The 18139-nt window shown below is 45.0% G+C and overlaps 1 protein-coding gene across 2 annotated transcripts; it reads left to right on the top strand.

Moving 5' to 3' along the window:
- The first annotated feature begins 2240 nt into the window (after positions 1 to 2240).
- Positions 2241 to 17790, top strand: LIG3 (DNA ligase 3). 2 transcript variants are annotated; one of them, XM_059829241.1, is made up of 20 exons: positions 2247 to 2805; positions 3312 to 3449; positions 4896 to 5093; positions 5544 to 5695; positions 6628 to 6794; positions 7474 to 7551; positions 7667 to 7835; positions 8485 to 8640; positions 9099 to 9230; positions 9998 to 10077; positions 10504 to 10591; positions 11584 to 11661; positions 11934 to 12057; positions 12432 to 12574; positions 13411 to 13485; positions 14085 to 14231; positions 15316 to 15490; positions 16416 to 16507; positions 16968 to 16970; positions 17356 to 17790. In XM_059829241.1, the coding sequence occupies exons 1-20, from the start codon at positions 2247 to 2249 to the stop codon at positions 17587 to 17589; spliced, it is 2988 nt and encodes a 995-aa protein (XP_059685224.1). In that variant the 3' UTR covers positions 17590 to 17790. The 2 variants fall into 2 exon arrangements, with proteins under 2 accessions (XP_009808744.2, XP_059685224.1); XM_009810442.2 differs by lacking the exon at positions 16968 to 16970 and having other exon boundaries at positions 2241 to 2805.
- The last annotated feature ends 349 nt before the right edge of the window (positions 17791 to 18139 follow it).

Raw genomic sequence — 18139 nt, 5'->3', positions numbered from 1 at the left:
CTTTTTCAAAGCAATTTGAATGATTAAAAATTTAACCGCATTAAACTCGCAGGCGTACCTTTAATCCAGGTCTGTCAAATGCACAGTCTCGGAGCTGAATGCCTACAGCCTCTTGTTCAGCATCTTAAAACTGAAGCATAGTGCTGTCTGGATGCCTTCCACGTAAAGAGCAGTCAAGTCCTTTGTGAACTCACTGAATCCTTCTGCAATTCCTTCTCTGTGATTCAAAGCCCCAGCTGAATTTGATTGGGGGAGCTTCTTTCTTTCTTTCTGTTGTTTTGGGGTTTTCTTCTGGGCCATAAAGGACAGGAAGGTCTGCGTCTATTCTGAGATCACGATTTAACGTGTTGTCCCAGAGCTAAGTATTGCAATTGTAAAGTGTTGCAAAGTAATGCAGAGTGACTGCTTTATGGCCAGATTCTACTGATCAGAAACGCTTATCTCATGGACTTCATCCCAGTTTTGTGACCAGATGTAGTTGTTACGCTCATCCACAGCTCCAAATAGTGTGTTTTTTTGGTGGAGTTTGCTGTGCTGAGAAAAAGAGGAAGACTGTCTGTAGCTCGCCTTGCAACTAGCTGGAGGCCAGAAAAAAGACAGACATGTTGCTGGTGAAGCAAATTCTGTACCTTATGCCTCATACTCATACTTGAGGTATAGCAAAGCAGGTCAGGGACAGTCCAGCCATGACAACACACACAGCATCCTTTTCTGGGATGGAGGTGGGAATCCTGTTGGTGGTATGTATGGCATCCACTCCAGCTTCTTCAGCAGCCTCCTGGCACAGCGCAACAGCACTTTCATCAGAGAAACAGGGACGGCTGCCACCACTGGAGAGCCAACAGCTGGACTGCAGGCACGTGCCCATCTGTACTGGGACGAAGGTCTGTTTTCAGGGGGCTGGGGTGATACAGCAGCACCTCAGGGCCTGCACAAACATGGAGAGTGCTCTTGGAGGGCCTGTGTTGGGAGGCCAAGCACAGGGCAGCGCCTCAGGCACATGCAAAGACGGTGTAGGGCTCTTGGAGGGACAATTTCAGGCGGTCAGGCAACAGCGCAGCACTTCAAGCCCGTGCAGGTATAGTGTAGCACTGCTGGAGGGCCCATTTTGAAGGCCAGGTGATGTGGCAGCACCTCGAACTTGCACGAACGTGGCATAGCTCTCTTAAAGTGCCAATTTCATGAGGCTGGGGACGGGGCAGTAGCTCAGACATGCGTGAACACTGCATAGCACTCTTGGAGAGCCGATTTTCACGGGTGGGTGATACAACAGCGCCTCAGACCCGCACCAACACGGCACAGCACCCTTGGAGGGCGGACTGGGTGAAGCCAGGGATAAGGCATTGCCTCAGACCGGTACCAACTTGACGTAGTGCTCTCGGACGGCTGATTTTGGAGGCGGAGAACAGAGCATCGCCTCAAACCCGGACACGCACGGCACAGCACAGCACTCCCAGAGAACCGCCCGCGGGACGACGGCGCGAAATCCCCTCAGCCGCGCGCAAGGAGCGACGAACAGTCCCCCGCGCCTGCGCGCGGCGACGCGAAGCAAGAGGCGGGGCCTGCACTCGGGGGCGGGGCCAGCACCGCGCGGGCGGGGCCAACCGCCTGCAACGCCGCTTCACGCACGCGCACGACCTGGGCGCCACTTTCGGGCGGAAGAGGTGGGACGCGGCGCTGCGCGCATGCGCTGTGCTCTACGGATGCCTGCGGGCCGCGTTTAAAGGCGCGGCGGTGGCGGCGGCTCCGGCCTAAAGTGAGGGCTGGAGGGTGTCGCGTCCGCCGGCCCGAGGTGAGAGAGGAATGGCGGCGCCGTGAGGATCTCGGTGAGCCCTTCGCCTCGGCGGTCGGCCATGGGCAAGGCGGGGGCCTGTAGCGGTGGGAGGCTGCGGTTGGGCCGGCGCGGGCAGGGCAGGAAAGCGGCCTTGGGGCGGGCTGGGGGAGACGGGGCTCGTGTGTGAGGGGAGAAGGAGCTGGGGGGCCTGAGGGTGAGGGCTGCGGCGCGGGCGTGTGGAGGATCGGGGCCTGGGGGGCAGGCTCAGGTGGCGATGGAGGCCGTTGAGGGCTGGGGGACCGGGTCCCAGATGGGGAGGCAGTTGTGGGGCAGGCCTGGGAGAGAGGAGTGGGGATTGAGGGCTCTGAGAGCCCCCGTGTCCCGCACCGGGCATAAGGCAGAGGGCCCACAGGCGGCCAGGGGATGGCTCAGTGTCTCCTCTCTCGCTTGCAGCAGACGCGGAGCAGGTTGGATGCCGACAGGCAGCAGGACACTATCACAGGCTGCCCGGGCACTCGGCAGGGGCACAGGACTTTTCTCCTCCCATACACAGGTCTCCTTACCAAGAGCCTACCTTTGCTGTATTGGCCTCTCCGGAGCCACCTCCAGTTATTGGTACCAGCAGCTATTACGGCGTGCATCTCTCCGGTCCACAGGCAGCAACCAGGGTGGTGGTGCTGGGGCTTTGCATTTCTCCCTGCTTTTGGACACTTGGCTTCGCCAAACCTGCACAGCTGCAGACGACATGGCAGAGCAGAGGTACTGCGTAGACTATGCCAAGCGTGGCACGGCAGGCTGCAAGAAGTGCAAGGAGAAGATCGTGAAAGGAATGGTGCGCATTGGAAAGATTGTTCCCAATCCTTTCACGGAGTCTGGCGGGGACATGAAGGAGTGGTACCATGTGAAGTGCATGTTTGAGAAGCTAGATAAGGCCCGGGCCACCACCAAGAAAATTGAAGACATCACAGAGTTGGAAGGATGGGAAGAGCTACAAGATGGGGAGAAAGAATTAATCAACAAGCATATCTCAGGTGAGACACAAGGCAGCATCTGGGTCACTGTTCTACTTTACTAATTTTCAAGGTATGCCACTGATTGCCACACAGCCATGCCTTTACCACGAAATCCTCACTGATATATTAGTATGACCTAGTGACACAGTGGGTAGTGCGGCTCAAATCTGTGTCTCAGCCCTATAGGAAAGGGAAGAAGTAGTCACTTCTACAGTAACGCTTCTTAATTCATTTGTCACAGCTGATTATGGCGAAGGTCTAGGTGATTTAATTCACATGCAGACACGGGCAGAGAAACCCCAGGAGGAGGCATCAGTTAGTTTCTGTTTTCAGCTTTTTTCCCATGATCTTTACTAAATTATGTAATCTTTTAACTTTCAATACCTGAAAAATGTTCCTTCATTTTTTTTCTCCTCCGTCCCTAGTTCTGTTGAGACTTGTTTGTTACAATATATCTTACATAATACATGGAGGGATGTATGAGATTATTTCTGACTGCTGGTTTGAACTTTGCTGTTTTACAGAAGCTAATTCCAAGGCTGCAAATACACCGAAGAAAAAAGTGATAGTCCAAGCTAAGCTCACTGCCACAGGACAGATAACTACAAAAGATCCATTAGCTCTCGTCACTCCGTCACCAAAGAAGTTCTCTGGCTTCACAGGTAGGATTTAAGAAACTGCTTCTGGGAAATCTTTCTCTTCTTAGATCAGCATCAGAGGTGTTTTAACTTGGCTCAGATCAGTAGTTTTTTATCTATAGAAGATGGCTTAGTTTTAATTACTTTTTTAAAATCTGGTTTGCCAAAAATTGTTAGTGCTTTCTTAGGCTGTCAGTCTTGAAAAATCTGATGTTTGAGTTTCTAGTGTTCCCAAGGAAGGAAAGTTTATGCAGTAACCCACGTTGTCAGGCTGACTCCACTACTGCCTTAGTCCATTGGCCAATTTCAATCAAACTGACTAAAGATAACCCACGTGGAGCGCAAAATCTGCAAAAAATTGTTTGTGAGGGATTCCCAGTTGCAGTGTTCATGGAAGGGAAAACTGTTATTCCTCGGCAGCTTGTCCTGAGAAACAGCTGCCAGCAGGACAGTCAGTGTGTAAGCACTGACTGACCTGACACAGACGTGTGGCCCTGAACCACCCAGAGCATGCCTTACCATGTACACAGCCGAAGAGATGAGAATGTGTAGGGGTGTTAGTGTTGTGACAGAAGAGGGGGTGGGGATGTTTTTCCCCCATTTAGGCCTCCGACACAAGAAGGACATGGACCGGTTGGAGCGAGTCCAGAGGAGGGCCACAAAGATGATCAGAGCGCTAGAGCACCTCTCCTGTGAAGACAGGCTGAGAGAGTTGGGGTTGTTCAGCCTGGAGAAGAGAAGGCTCTGGGGAGACCTTAGAGCAGCCTTCCAGTACCTGAAGGGGCCTACCAGAAAGCTGGAGAGGGACTTTTTACAAGGACATGTAGTGATAGGACAAGGGGTAATGGCTTTAAGCTGAAAGAGGGTAGATTTAGATTAGATATAAGGAAAAAATTCTTCACCCTGAGGTTGGTGAGGCACTGGAGCAGGTTGCCCAGAGAAGTTGTGGATGCCCCAACCCTGGAAGTGTTCAAGGCCAGGTTGGACGGAGCTTTGAGCAACCTGGTCTAGTGGAATGTGTCCCTGCCTATGGCAGGGGGTTTGGAACTAAATGATCTTTGAGGTCCCTTCCAACCTAAACCATTCTATGACTATGATTTTAGAAATTATCTTAGGAAAGCATCTTGCTGTGAAGGGCGAAGTCCTGTAAAGTAGAAATAAACCAGAAGCATCTGCCAGTGGGAATTCCTTTTCACCAAGGTTTAATCCTCTTTGGTGGAATTAAGGTCCAGAAAATTCTGTGAAGAATTTTTGCTCTGTGAAGAGCAAAACTAATGAAAAAATAGAAATTTTTTTAATGGCAATTAAAATTTAAAGTCACAAATTTTGGCATAGCATACATCATTATTCAGTTCTGAAGCTTTGCTGGCATACTAGGATTGTTCTTTTCAGCTTGACAGGCAGAGGTAGCTTCAACTTCAAAGTCTGCACCACTTGTTAAAAAAGCAACTTCTTATGTCTTTGATGCAGCCAAGCCAAAGAATTCGGAAGATGTCTCTGCAAACTCTTCCCACAAGTCTAGCCTATCTGCAAAAAAATGTGATCCGAAGCACAAAGACTGCTTGCTGCGAGAGTTCAGGAAGCTCTGTGCCATGGTTGCTGAAAAGCCTAGCTATAACGTGAAAACGCAGATCATCCAGGATTTTCTGAAGAAGGGATCTGGAGGAGGTATGATTCCTGCTTGGCATTCTCAGTGTATGAAAGCCCTCTCAAAATCAACCTCAAAGTGTTATTTCAAAAGCAAGGGTGAAATAAAATCTGGTTGCTGTGTAGTCCAAGCTGTGTGCTGTGGTGATTTATGAACTATGGAAATAATATTTGCAAAATGAACTGTTTCTTATCTGAATTTGTTATTTAGATAATGTCTCAGTCTAGGATTGTGGGGAATGTTTGTAGGTGCCGCCAAACTTAGTGCTGAGATCCGATTTGGAGGACAATTGTGGGTGTTTCCCCCGAGAAATCTCGTTTCACGTGAAGCAGAACAGCATGGTGGAAAGAGGAAGCCCCAGCTGCGGGGTCTTTTTCCCTGGGTTAGGCTAATGGGTGCAAACAACCAGAGCCTGTACATGAAAATAAATTGTGACAGTTCCTAATGGCCTGTGCTTTTTTTTTTTCCAGATGGTTTTCATGGTGACGTATACCTGACCATTAAGCTGCTGTTACCAGGCGTCATTAAAATTGTTTACAACTTGAACGATAAGCAGATTGTAAAGCTGTTTAGTAGGATTTTTAACTGCAGCCAAGAAGAAATGGTCCGGGACCTGGAACAGGTGAGTACAGACAGAAGTTCTCTTAATTTCTGCTGTTCAGTCCCTTGACATGGAAATTCTGTAATGTATTTTTTTCTTTACTCCTATCAGAAAGATTGTTAGCTTGGCTGTTAGTATGGGAGTTTTGGTTTGGTTTTTTTTTTTTTCTTGAGCAGTTTTCATAGGACTTTCTGCCATCTGGAACCTGTAGAAAATAATATTTGAAGAGAAAGCAAGGTATGAATTCACCTGCAAAACTTTAGAAAGCAAGACTAAAATATCTAGGCAAGTTAGGGTGCATCCGCTTTGTCTAAACTGCTTTGCCTAACATATTCCTATGTAACTGATTTATATTACTTTTTTTGTAACGTCACACATCAAAACCTGTGATTCAATTAACAGATCTGTTACTGTGAGCTTAAGTTGGTTCATACAATTAAGCTACACTCATACAATTGCAAGTGCTTACATGTGTGCATTTAATTCCTGTGCATAGGAGTTGGTAATTGACTATGCACAAATTCTGATTCATTGCAAGGTGGAGAAAATGGGCGAATTAGATAATGAAGATAATTCTTTCACCTCTGTTTATTGCCTTGGTATACACTGCCTTCTAGTGACATCACTAGACTGTTTCAGATCCTTGGATTTACAAGTGGATTTATCCTGAGGAAATAAAGGGTCTGTGATGCTGCAGCAGTGAAAAATAGAGAAATGAGATGATATTGGTACTTTTACCTTTTTTTTTTTTTTTTGGCAAATGAAACAGCTGATAAGCTTTATTCTGTGTCGTGGCAGCTTTTTTTCTAATGTTTGATTGCGGTTCCTTCATGTGATCCCAGCACCATTCCTGTGCTTTATCCTACTTATTGGAACCATCTTGAATCCCCAGTAGCATCCCCATTCTCTAGCCATAGCTCTGATCCACACCCTTGTTTTGTTTTTGGAGACAGGGCGATGTTTCCGAGACCGTACGCCTCTTCTTTGAACAGAGCAAGTCTTGTCCTCCAGCAGCCAAAAGTCTCCTGACCATCCAAGAGGTAGATGAATTCCTAATCCAGCTATCAAAGCTTACTAAGGAAGATGACCAGCAAAGTGTGCTGCAACATATCACTCGCAGGTAAGGAAAGTAATCGGCCTCTGAAGGTTTACCCTAAAACTAGGAGTGGTTATCTACATATCATAAGCTGGAATAGGTGAAAAACTAATCCTAAGTCCCAGGGACTGAACTTAACCATCTGTAAACTGCTACTAGTGGTTTGATTAAGACACCTTGGCTGCTGACCAGCCATGGAGAACATGTATGGCTCTTCTGTTCATGCCAGAGAATTTCATCCTTGCTTGTCAAGACACTGTTCGATCAGTACTAAACAAGTGGCTTGCAGAACTACCCTAATGGTACTTAGCTGTTAATTAAGTTGCTGTTCTTAGATACGTTGGGAAAAGCCTTCAAGCCATTTAGACATGTTGAAGATTCTTGGTCTGGCTCAGTTTGGGTTGATCTGAGGTTGAGGATGTTACTGTCACTTACTCTTAATGCATTAATTAAGTGAATTTTGGAAGGTCTGTCAACACTGAGGCAGAATTAATATTGGCATTCAAACATAAAGATGCTAAAAAGCCTTTTGGATATTCTTTTGTGCCTCTAGGATGTCACCAGTAACATGTGTCCTCATCTGAGTTTAAACCCTACAGAAGGGGAGAGGACCGTGTTTTACAGAGGCCTGGATTAGTTTCTTTTTTTCAGCTGGTAATTCAGTTAAGTGTCTACCATCTCTTAATCTTCTCTTGCATTTCAGATGTACGGGCAACGACCTGAAATGCATCATCAGGCTAATTAAGCACGACTTGAAAATGAACGCTGGAGCAAAGCATGTGTAAGTCTTACCTTTCATTATGAGATAAAACCAGAAGTGGGCATTAGCCTCCTAAGCCAAGAGCAGCAGACCTGAGGTTGATCCGTGTTTCCCTCCTCTCCTCAATTTGTTAAAGGTTGGATGCTTTGGATCCCAATGCTTACGAGGCGTTCAAAGCATCACGCAACCTCCAGGATGTGGTAGAGCGAGTCCTGAAGAACCAGCAAGAGGCTGAGAAGATGCCAGGTCTGAAGCGAACCCTCAGTGTGCAGGCCTCTCTGATGACCCCGGTTCAGCCCATGCTGGTAATGTTGGCTCCCCTGCAATGATAACCTTCAGCTGAGCAAGAGATGGAGTCCTCCTATGTACTGTCAGAGACCCTCACCTTTAAGAATCAGTAGACTGATAAATGACTACATGTAGTATGAGCTAATAGAGTATGCAGTGCTGATTTTTATGTTTAATGCCATTTTATAAAGTGTTTTCCTGCAAGAGGCTAGTATTCAGTGTACTCAGTACTCACAGCTTCAGTGACATTGTAGAAGCTAAAATCTTGACTTGCTTTCAGTCCAGAAGTGACCTTCTTGTTTGCTTGTTTGCTTGCTGTCATTCCAGAAGTTGATCCTTTGTCTGGAAATAATGTAAGCTTTTAATTGGATTTGAGATTCAAATAAGTTTGGGTTTTGTTTGAATAAATCAGAGTTAAATATTTACTCCCAGGCTAAATACACTCCTACAAAAGGCGTAGTACTTACACCTTTAAGTATTTGGAGGAGATAAACACTGAAAAGCTATAATTATCTGGGCATATGCAGATGATTCTAAGTAAATAAGTAATTAAGGAAAACTTGGACTGGATATCGGAGACCCTGGAAAGAAAGAGTTACAAAGGAATTGGTAGTTTTAAATGTATCAGCTGAGTTTGTTTGGAACTTCTCTCTCCACCTTTCTAAGGCTGAAGCCTGCAAGTCAATTGAGTATGCGATGAAGAAGTGCCCAAATGGCATGTACGCAGAGATCAAATATGATGGGGAGCGTGTGCAGGTCCATAAAAATGGAGATAATTTCAACTACTTCAGCAGAAGCCTCAAACCTGTCCTCCCTCACAAAGTAAGCACCTATAAACTCTCTCTTTTGTTGTGTCAGCTCCTCTATAAACACGACTGAATTTCACAACAGTTTCTCTAGATGGGGAGGATACTTTCTGTTGTAGACTTTTTTCTAATTGTACATACTCAGAATCTGGAAGAACAACACTCAATAAAATTGTAATCAATTAGTTTTGGTGGACATTAGGAGCTTGAAACTACGGTTAACCTATCTACCTTAGAGTCCTCTTTATGCACTGCATTTGGGGAGGCTTGATGCCAGTTGGGTGACTTGGTTATATTTGTTCAAGACTCATTCTTCTATTTGTAGACTGTGCTGTCTGTACCACAGTAGAAAATAAAGCTAGTGCAGATACGCCTACACGTGCCTTAGACATGCTTCTGGAGAAAACATCTGCACTGGCGTGAGTCCCATCTCTTCAGCCAGCAGACATATTTTTCTTTTCTTTTTTTCCCAAGGTAGCCCATTTTAAGGACTTCATCCCCCAGGCTTTCCCTGGTGGGCAAAGTATGATCCTGGATTCAGAAGTTCTTCTGATTGATAACAAAACTGGCAAGCCACTTCCTTTTGGGACTCTTGGTGTGCACAAGGTAAAAAAAAAACAAAAAACATTTTTTGTGGTTGGAGGCTGTTATTCTGCTAATTGAACAGATCGCATGCTAGTGTGTTTGTCACAGGATAATTTAGGAGATCTGGTACTTACTAGAGCATTTGGGGAAAAATAAGATCCCTGAGAAGGCTGATATTAATGAAACGGTACTGCTCTAATATAATACATTTTATATTAACCTGATCACTACCAGGACAGTAAGAAAACTTCAGCTCAAGATAAATATTAAAAAACCCTTGGAAAATCTTGCAATTCTGTCATTGCTTGTCATTGCTGGTAGCAACATAGGGCAGACTGGAAGGCCAGAATGATGCAGAGAGTATTTAGTCCATGTGAGTATTATGTAGTGCTTATGTCTAGACTAAATGGTGGTGAGAAAAAGGACAGTAAAATGAAAATTAAATTGTAAGTGCTTTAACTTAAAGTAGCCATTAATCTGCAGTCTCTAGACTGCTTTTTGTTTTTTTGTTGCAGCAGTAGTGACGGATGTTACATTGCCCAAAGTCATTAATACTTGTGGCGTTATTTCCCTGTCACTAGGAAATTAGCATGTTTTATTTTCTTAGTTTGTGCTTTGACACATTCAGTCTAATCTTAATTCTCAGAATACTCTTTTAGAAGAGGCCTAAGCTTATTATAACTAGAAGATTATGGAGATAAAAATACATCCTTTTGTTTCTGTTATTTTTCTAAAACTCTGTATTGCTGCTTGCTACAACAGCAGATTTCTTTTTAATTGTCTTTCAGAAAGCTGCTTTCCAAGACGCCAACGTTTGCTTGTTTGTGTTTGACTGCATCTATTTCAATGACATCAGCCTGATGGACAGGTATGTGTCTGGCATAGTGTGAGAGTCTGACAGGTTTCCCAGCGTGAACGTGCTGGAATACACCATGACTGCCGAGGGAGCAGTTCACGTTGGCTGTTAAGATTGGCCATTTACACCTGTAAAATCAAGACAGCATGGGAGAATCCTTGCTGTGCTATGGAGCATCACTATGGAGCTCCATCTTGCTCTGCAGTTCCAAAATACCAGGATTAACTGCATTTCAAGTGAACTGAAATTCATATTGTATCCTCTGAAACTAAATGCACTCTTCACACAAATCTTCTATTTTATAATTTACTTCCTGGGGGAAAGGAAGAATTGATTGCCCTTTCTGGAACTCTGTAGGATAAATCATTCAATTATTTAAATAGCTTTTCTCAATGTTCATGTGACTGGTACTTCATGTTGAAACTGCTTGCTTGTTAGGCCTCTGTGTGAACGTCGTAAGTTTCTCCACGATAACATGGTGGAAATCCCAAACCGGATCCTCTTCTCGGAGATGAAGCATGTCACAGTGAGTTCAGTGTTAAAATAGCATGCATGGTGACCTCATAGATAGCACTCTGGACACGTCACTGCTCCTTTACCACATGGCCTTTTTTATGATTATGGCTGCAAATAGAGCAGTTTCTCCCTGCCTGTCAAAACGGTTCTGCTTCTGGTCTGTTTGCAAGACTTCTTGAGCTAGCGTTTGAGAAGGCCATGCTTGTGCTCACCTCTGGTCTCGGTTACAGCCACTTCAGTATAGTCTTAAATTGTACATCTCTTTCTTTGGCTTCTTGATGATTTTGTAAACATTGTAACTTTGACATTGTTAGGAGGAGGTAAAGCCTGTTGTAACTTAGTCTGTACTGTGCGATGCTGAGTTGTCTAGAGAAGACTGAAGTATGATTGAAGGGAGCTAGACTGCTTTCAGTACCCAAACTGGCAACTTCCAGTGCCAAACAACCCTACTTTTTGTAGCACAGATACATCCTGAGTGCTAAAAACTGCATTTAGACAGCAGCATGCTCAATTTTTCCTTTGATTGTTATGCATAAGCCCTATTTCCCATTATTTTTCCTCACTGCTACTGATTTGTGTAGCACCTTGGTTTTGGTGGAGAATGTGGGACATCTGGGGCAGAGAAAGCATTTTGGGAAGAAGAAAAAAGCATGGGTCCCAAGCCAGTTGGATAGAGAAGTAAGCAGGTGCTGCTGGCTGAGAAAATCTGATCTTGCATATACGCGATATATTCAGGACACAATCAGTGTGGCTACCTCATCTCTGAGGAGAATTTTTTAACTAACCAACCCTTCTCTTCTTGGGATGTATTCCCAGCTTAGTCACTGGACATGCAGCAAAGAGAACATGTATGGGACTCTCCTTGGAAAACTATTTTATGAAATGACCCGTTCATCTCTCTGCAGTTGCTTTGGTTTTAGGGCACCACTGCTCCAAATAGAAAGCCTGAAAACCACAGCCCTCTGACAGTCTTGAGCTTACCACAATTCCTTTCCTTTTCAGAAAGCTTCAGATCTGGCAGATATGATCACCCGAGTCATCCGTGAGGGATTGGAAGGGCTGGTGTTGAAAGATACAAAGGCAGGTTCACATTTAGTTTTTACTGGTGTATACTGGGAATCGGGGAGTAATAACAGACAGGTCTGTGGATGAAGCACACAAGGTTGAGCATCCTTGAAACATCACTGGGTTCTTGTCAATGCTGACATCCAATTCAGGTTGCTCCTTACATATCTGAGCGCTGCTGTGCTCTTGTACCACTAAGCTGGATGAAAGCAAGGGCTATTTGAGGAGATAGCTGTCTCCCAGATGATCTCCTTTCTGACTGGGGGTTCTTGCCTTGTTTTGCACAGGGTAATTATGAACCAGGAAAACGACACTGGCTGAAAGTGAAAAAGGACTACCTGAATGAGGGTGCAATGGCTGACACAGCAGACCTGGTGGTGCTGGGAGCTTTCTATGGACAAGGCAGTAAAGGTAAGTCTCTGGAGTTGGCTTAAGTCAGAGATCTGTCAGTTCAGAAAACTCTCAAGATTTCTCCCATTCCAGGCCTCCTGTAGCATTTGGTCTCCTGCCAGAGTGAGACTGGCTGTAGCAGTCAGTGACTGTCTGCTGCAGCCCATCACATGCCGGGCTGTGAGTTAGCCTTAGGTCTTGCGCTGGGCTCTTGTGCAGTGTAGAGGCTCTCTGTTCAGCTTTGTATATGGGGGTTCATGCTGTGAAGCCATCACAAGCCCAAGACTCTTCAACTCCCGAAGATGGAAAAGGGTTTTGGTTCATTACTTTGCTTCTTGAAAAGCTGTGGCTTGTCCTGTAGAAGATGTGACCCACCCTGCTCTCCCTTCCTGCAGGTGGGATGATGTCCATCTTCCTCATGGGCTGTTACGATCCCAAGAGTGAGAAGTGGTGCACTGTGACCAAGTGTTCCGGTGGCCATGATGATGCCACCTTGGCGCGTCTGCAAACAGAGCTGGATATGGTGAAGATCAGCAAGGTGAGCGGGGCTCTGGCACGGAGGCGATCAAAGGAACGCTCAGCAAAGGGCTTGGTAAAACCCTTCCTGCTGAGCTACAGTTGAGGTGCTGGCTAAATGCAGCACTGAAGTGCTCTGGGAATGAATAGCGGCTCAATTAGAGTTAAATCAGATAAACTGCTCTGACACAAATGAGATGTAGGTGCAGCCAGCTCCCGAAGATGAGTCGCTGCCTCAGATTTGTACTCAGACACTGAGTGGGAAGCCAGGCACCATCTGTTTCCTGCTAAGACAAAATTTTATTGGGAAGAGCAGAGCAAGTACCATTTTTTTGGGCATATTGCAATTGGTGAAGACAGTCACTAGATGGGGCTACAGGTGAGAAATGCTCAAGTTGGACTATTTTCTTGTGGTTAGACATGTTGGAGTTAAGACTTCTTGTGAGTGATTTATTTAGGTGAGGAATCTTATTTTTCAAGACTTGACATATAAACAGAGAGCTGAATTTTAATATTTACTTGATAACCTGAAAGCCATTTGCATCAAGGTTGTAGAATCTTTAAAAATGTGTAGCTTTATATGAATTACAATTGGAGCAACAATGTTACTGTTTTACATTTAGAATGACAGTAATTGAGAGCTGTATTACAGACAATTTTTGTGATTAGATAGGAGAAACTGCTGCAGATCAGTGCACCTTGCTCTGCAGGCTAAAGCAAGTTTCATCCATACAAAGGCAATGTAATGCCTATGTGCTAATCTACTTCTAGGTTATCTTTCAGCAACTTCTTCTGTAGGAATAGGTTCATATATTATAATAATTGCTATCGTTTTGGTTTTGTGCTTTTAATTAATAGGATCCTAGTAAAATTCCAAGGTGGCTAAAAATCAACAAAATCTACTACCCAGACTTCATTGTCCCAGATCCAAAGGTAAGTGCTGTCATAGTCATCTAACTATGTTTTCCAGCCCTGATATAACAATCTACTGTACTTCATTTCAGTGTACAAATTGTCTCTGTTACAGATTAGTCTTCATACTTGGAACAGGAAATTAAGTGCAAGTTTTTATCTCTGAATCTTGCAGGTGCGTTTGAGGCTAAAGGCTTCATGAAGAGCTCATACCTGCAGCACTTCTGGGAAGTATTGTTGTGCATTAAATCCCTTCCAGAAGTGAACTTACTTTAAATTTGGGGCATGAAAAATCTGACTTAAAACAGTTGAAGCACAACTGTAACCCAAAAATTGCTATTGCTTTACGAAATTTATCAGTATGCTTTGTGCCATGTATGTCTGATAGAAAAGGTGTTATTTAGAAATAGGCGTTATATATTAGTTGAGGATCTCTGACTTGCTGAAAAAAACAGATGTTTTTCTAATTAAGGTGACCAAGAAGGTAAGTTTATGTATATGGAACTCTGTGTGCTGGGGTGGGGAGGGGGGGTTGTAGAGGTAGAGGAACACAGCTGCATTAGAGTTAGTTCATGAGAGAACACAGGAATGTGATGTGAATTCCTCAATATTGTATTTAGAAAGCCCCAGTGTGGGAGATCACCGGGGCTGAATTCTCTAAAGCTGAAGCCCACACTGCAGATGGGATCTCCATTCGCTTCCCTCGCTGCACCCGCATTCGAGATGACAAAGACTGGAAGACAGCCACCAATCTCCAGCAGCTTAAGGTGAGTTAACGCAGTACCTCTGCAGCATGTTTGAGAATGAGTTCTGACAACAGCCTATATTTAAAAAGACAAATTCAGATAGCAGGGTATGTAGTGAAGATAACCTGCTGACTGGTACCTATGATGGCATGTTACATTTTCCATTTATTCTAGGCTCAGGCTGCTTGCTGGATTATTTTGATGTGAATCTTATTCTTTCATGGGGCCTCTCGAGTCTCTTGAGCTGTTGTGTTGTGCACTTTCAGGAAAGTCTGTGCTGGCAGCTAGTTGTATCAGCTCTTGTAACAGCCTTCATGGTGAGGAATTTCCTTCCTGAAAGAGGTGACCTTTATTCTCTTAAGTGTTTATGGTCATTCAGTCCCCCATTAATTGCTGAGATTGGGGGAGGCATCTGGGAAGGGACTAAGGGCAGCCTGGCCCAGTTCCAGGACGCAGGGGGCAAATGGCAGTCAGCCAGGACCCCTGGGGCTGCACCCACCCCACGCAGCTTCTACGCCTCCTTTACCGATAGAAACCACTTGGCTTGCTGCCAACCCCAGCAGTAAGTCAACTGTTGATGATGAGCTCTGTTCTCAGTCTAGTTACTGTCATTTGGGCTGTCTTCACACTGCCTACAGGGATACTGGCAGCAGATGTGCTTGTTATGCCACTGAAGCAAGGAGTGATTCAGCCCACCTGCTGCCCAGCAGTCTTTCTGGCTCCCTGTGCAGGTAGGGGAGAGGAAGGTAAAATACCCTCTTCAGACAGACTATTCCCTGAGTGAGCAATGGGTATTGTTCATTTTTCAGGCTAGGGAGCCAGGCTCTGAAGAGTTAGTCTGTCTTGCTCTGTAGCAGATGATGTGAGTATGGCTTTTCGTACCTCCCGGTATGGCTTCCCTTAATGTCAGGCAGCTGGGTGGAATGCAGACAGCTTGAACAAAGGTGACAGGAAAATGGCTACAAAGAGGTGCAGGAAGAAAAAGCATATGAGCAAACACTTTGGGAGGGGGACACAAACAAGAGGAGACCATGCATTACAGCTCGTGTCTAATGTCAGAGGTTTTGCTACGGTTAAAGGCAATGCTTTGTTTCTGGTGGGACAGGAGCTGTACCAACTCTCCAAAGAGAAGGCTGATTTCAATGTTGTTGCTGGGGAGGAAGACGAGTCCACGGCTGGCAGCAGTGGAGAGAATGAGGGAAATTCCAGGTCTTCCACACCACACAGCACTATTAAAACTCCCCCAAGCAAGTCACCTGCAAAAGCCCAGAAGCCAGAAGGTAAGATGGTGCTTTCCAGGGAGAGGAGCCTCTAGGTGTGTTGTCTGCATTTGGGGCAGGCTGGCTTTGGATCTTTGCCCTCTGTCAGATGCTTGAAGATCCCATGGCAGCTTTCATGGCATGTCAGGGTTAATGGGCAAAGCTGGTTAGACCCTTGGTTTGGCCTGCGTTATTCATAGCACGGATTGAATAGCCACAGCTCTGAGGTGTGCTGGGACTGAGAAAAGATGGAAGCAGCACTTGATGATGCTGTTTTGGTTGGTGCTTAGGCCACTCATTTAGACAATAAAAGCTCTCTGAGATCATATGCTGCTTACAACAGGTATCTTGAATGCAGCAGAGTTTCGGTCATAGTTCGTACCAAAACTACTTTGGAGTGATTTCTCTGGGACTGCAGTCCCTTTTAATCTTATTAGATCAAGGTCCTTAGCAGACTGTATGACTGATCTGAACAGCAAATCTGCTGCTCCTGTTCCTGCAGATCACATGCCCCTTGGTTAGACATTTTTGGCCATGAACCAGTATTTGATTTTATTTGGATTAAATTCATGCATATAATAGGGGCACCTGGATGGAGGGGATTTCCAGGTAGTAAATTGCAAAGCTGTGAAATGAGTTTGCTTCACTAGTGCTTTGACACCGGGGAATAACTTGAAGCAAATTTCTGAGCAGTCTCAAAAAGACAGTGTGGTGACAGCAAGGAGGGAAGTTGAACAGCAATGTCCTGGAATTGAGGGCAGGAAGATGCCCCATGCCATTTGCAGTAGAAAAATGTGTCTTACTAGTTACATTCTAATTCATGGATTTTTCCAGAAAAGGGGGGGGGAAACATTTCCCTTTTACTCTCTTCACTTTTCTCCCCCCACTTTAATAAACAACCAGTATCTGGACAGAGATCACAAATGAGACAAGTTTTTGTTTTTAGAGAGCAAAGCAGTCATTGGATCCCCTCAAAAATCAGAGGAGAAACGAGGGGAGAAGCGAAAAGCATCTGAGATGGATGACAATGGAAACAAGGTATGGACAGCTGGACAGCAACCACTTTGGGGTGGGAGGAAGCTGAAGCAGTTTCAGTTGTCTGTTCACTTTTGCTTTCCATCTGGAAAAGTCTTTGAAATCTTCCTATAGCAGCACCCTAAATTAAAATGAAATGTAAAGGCAGAAATAGCAGCAAGAAGCCCCCTTGTAAAGGAAGTGGATGGCTGCAGCTCTTCTTTCCTGTCTGCAGAGCTGATGTAACTGGGTTTGTCATGCTAAAGGCCAATACTCTGTTCACCCAATAATGTCCTGCTCCACAAAGCGTTGTGATTGCTGAGCAGCTACTTCCTGAGTGCTGCATATGGAAGAGTTGGGAACTGTAAAGGGAGAGAAATGTCCTTTCTAGCCCATTGTGCAGCAAATCGTAGGAGTGGATTAAGAATCAATGATGAGCTATAATTACCTGATAAGCCTGGAGTAGCTATTTTGATGTAAACAGCAAGTCCCCTCCCAGTGCAGTTATGTTCTCCTACTTTTAACTAAGAAGCATCAGCTTGTAAAGACAAAGACATTAAGATCATGTTTACTGGACCACATCAGCATCATCCCAAGGGGAATAATGGGGTAATAATTCTCCTGAGCTAGGGAAGCACTGTTCAGCTGTAACATCTGGCTTTGGCTTTCAGAGGAACTGTACGGGTGTTGCTCTTGTGTATGATTTAATGGTGGTCCAAAGAGCAGTTTACAGTTATTAGGCATGGGATTAGAATGATAACTTTGGGAGCTGTGAATGGACTCGTTCACGCCTCAAAGAATTTCGTGCAATTTCCAGACCAATCTAATGTTTTTACCAACCTGTCCTTCTTGTCCTCTCTCACAACATGCAGGCACTGCTGGACATATTCACTGGTGTGAAGCTGTACCTATCGCCCTCTGTGAAGGACTTTGACAAAATCCGGCGGTACTTTATAGCCTATGATGGGGATCTCGTGCCAGAGTTTGACACAGCCTCAGCAACGCATGTCATAGGGGACATTGATGAGAATCCTGGTGCTAAGCGTGTGTCTCCTGACTGGATCTGGAAATGCATCCGGAAGCGGAGACTGGTAGCCCCATGCTAGCATTGTGGGGCAGCTGGCCAGTTTTGACACAAGAATTCCCTGAAGGGAACAGCTGAGAACTAGGTAGGTGGAAGAAATGGTGAGATTCCTCTGTGGAGATGTGGATAGAAAGAAAATGCCCAAGTCCATCAGAGGTAGTTACAAAGATCCATAGCCATAACCATCTGGAATTAATTAAAACAATTCTCTGAAGAAATGTCACTGCTGAATCCATTTTTCTGCCCATAATGTAGACCACTGCACTTACTTATCTAGGTGGTGCTTTAGTCTCCTTGGGTTTTTAAAGTTTGGGTATTTTTATAGATAAAGAAATAAAACTGAAGCAGTTTCTCCTTTGCTGTCAGGACTTATTTTCCAAAGGTTATTCTGTGCCTGGACAGGAAAACAGACCACCAAATATGTGAAAATATTGGCTGTACTGCCAGGATCATTTTGCTGCATGGCTACAATTCCCATGAAGGACATGTGTCATTCTCCTGCTTTGGCTTTTCTTTCCTGTCTTCTAACATCCAGCAGCAGTTTATACCTCTGCCATAGCTTTCATATTAAA

Source organism: Gavia stellata, chromosome 25 (assembly GCF_030936135.1).
Source record: "Gavia stellata isolate bGavSte3 chromosome 25, bGavSte3.hap2, whole genome shotgun sequence".
Taxonomy (NCBI): Eukaryota; Metazoa; Chordata; class Aves; order Gaviiformes; family Gaviidae; genus Gavia; species Gavia stellata.
Note: the sequence above shows the minus strand (reverse complement) of the source record. Positions and strands in the feature narration are given on the sequence as shown.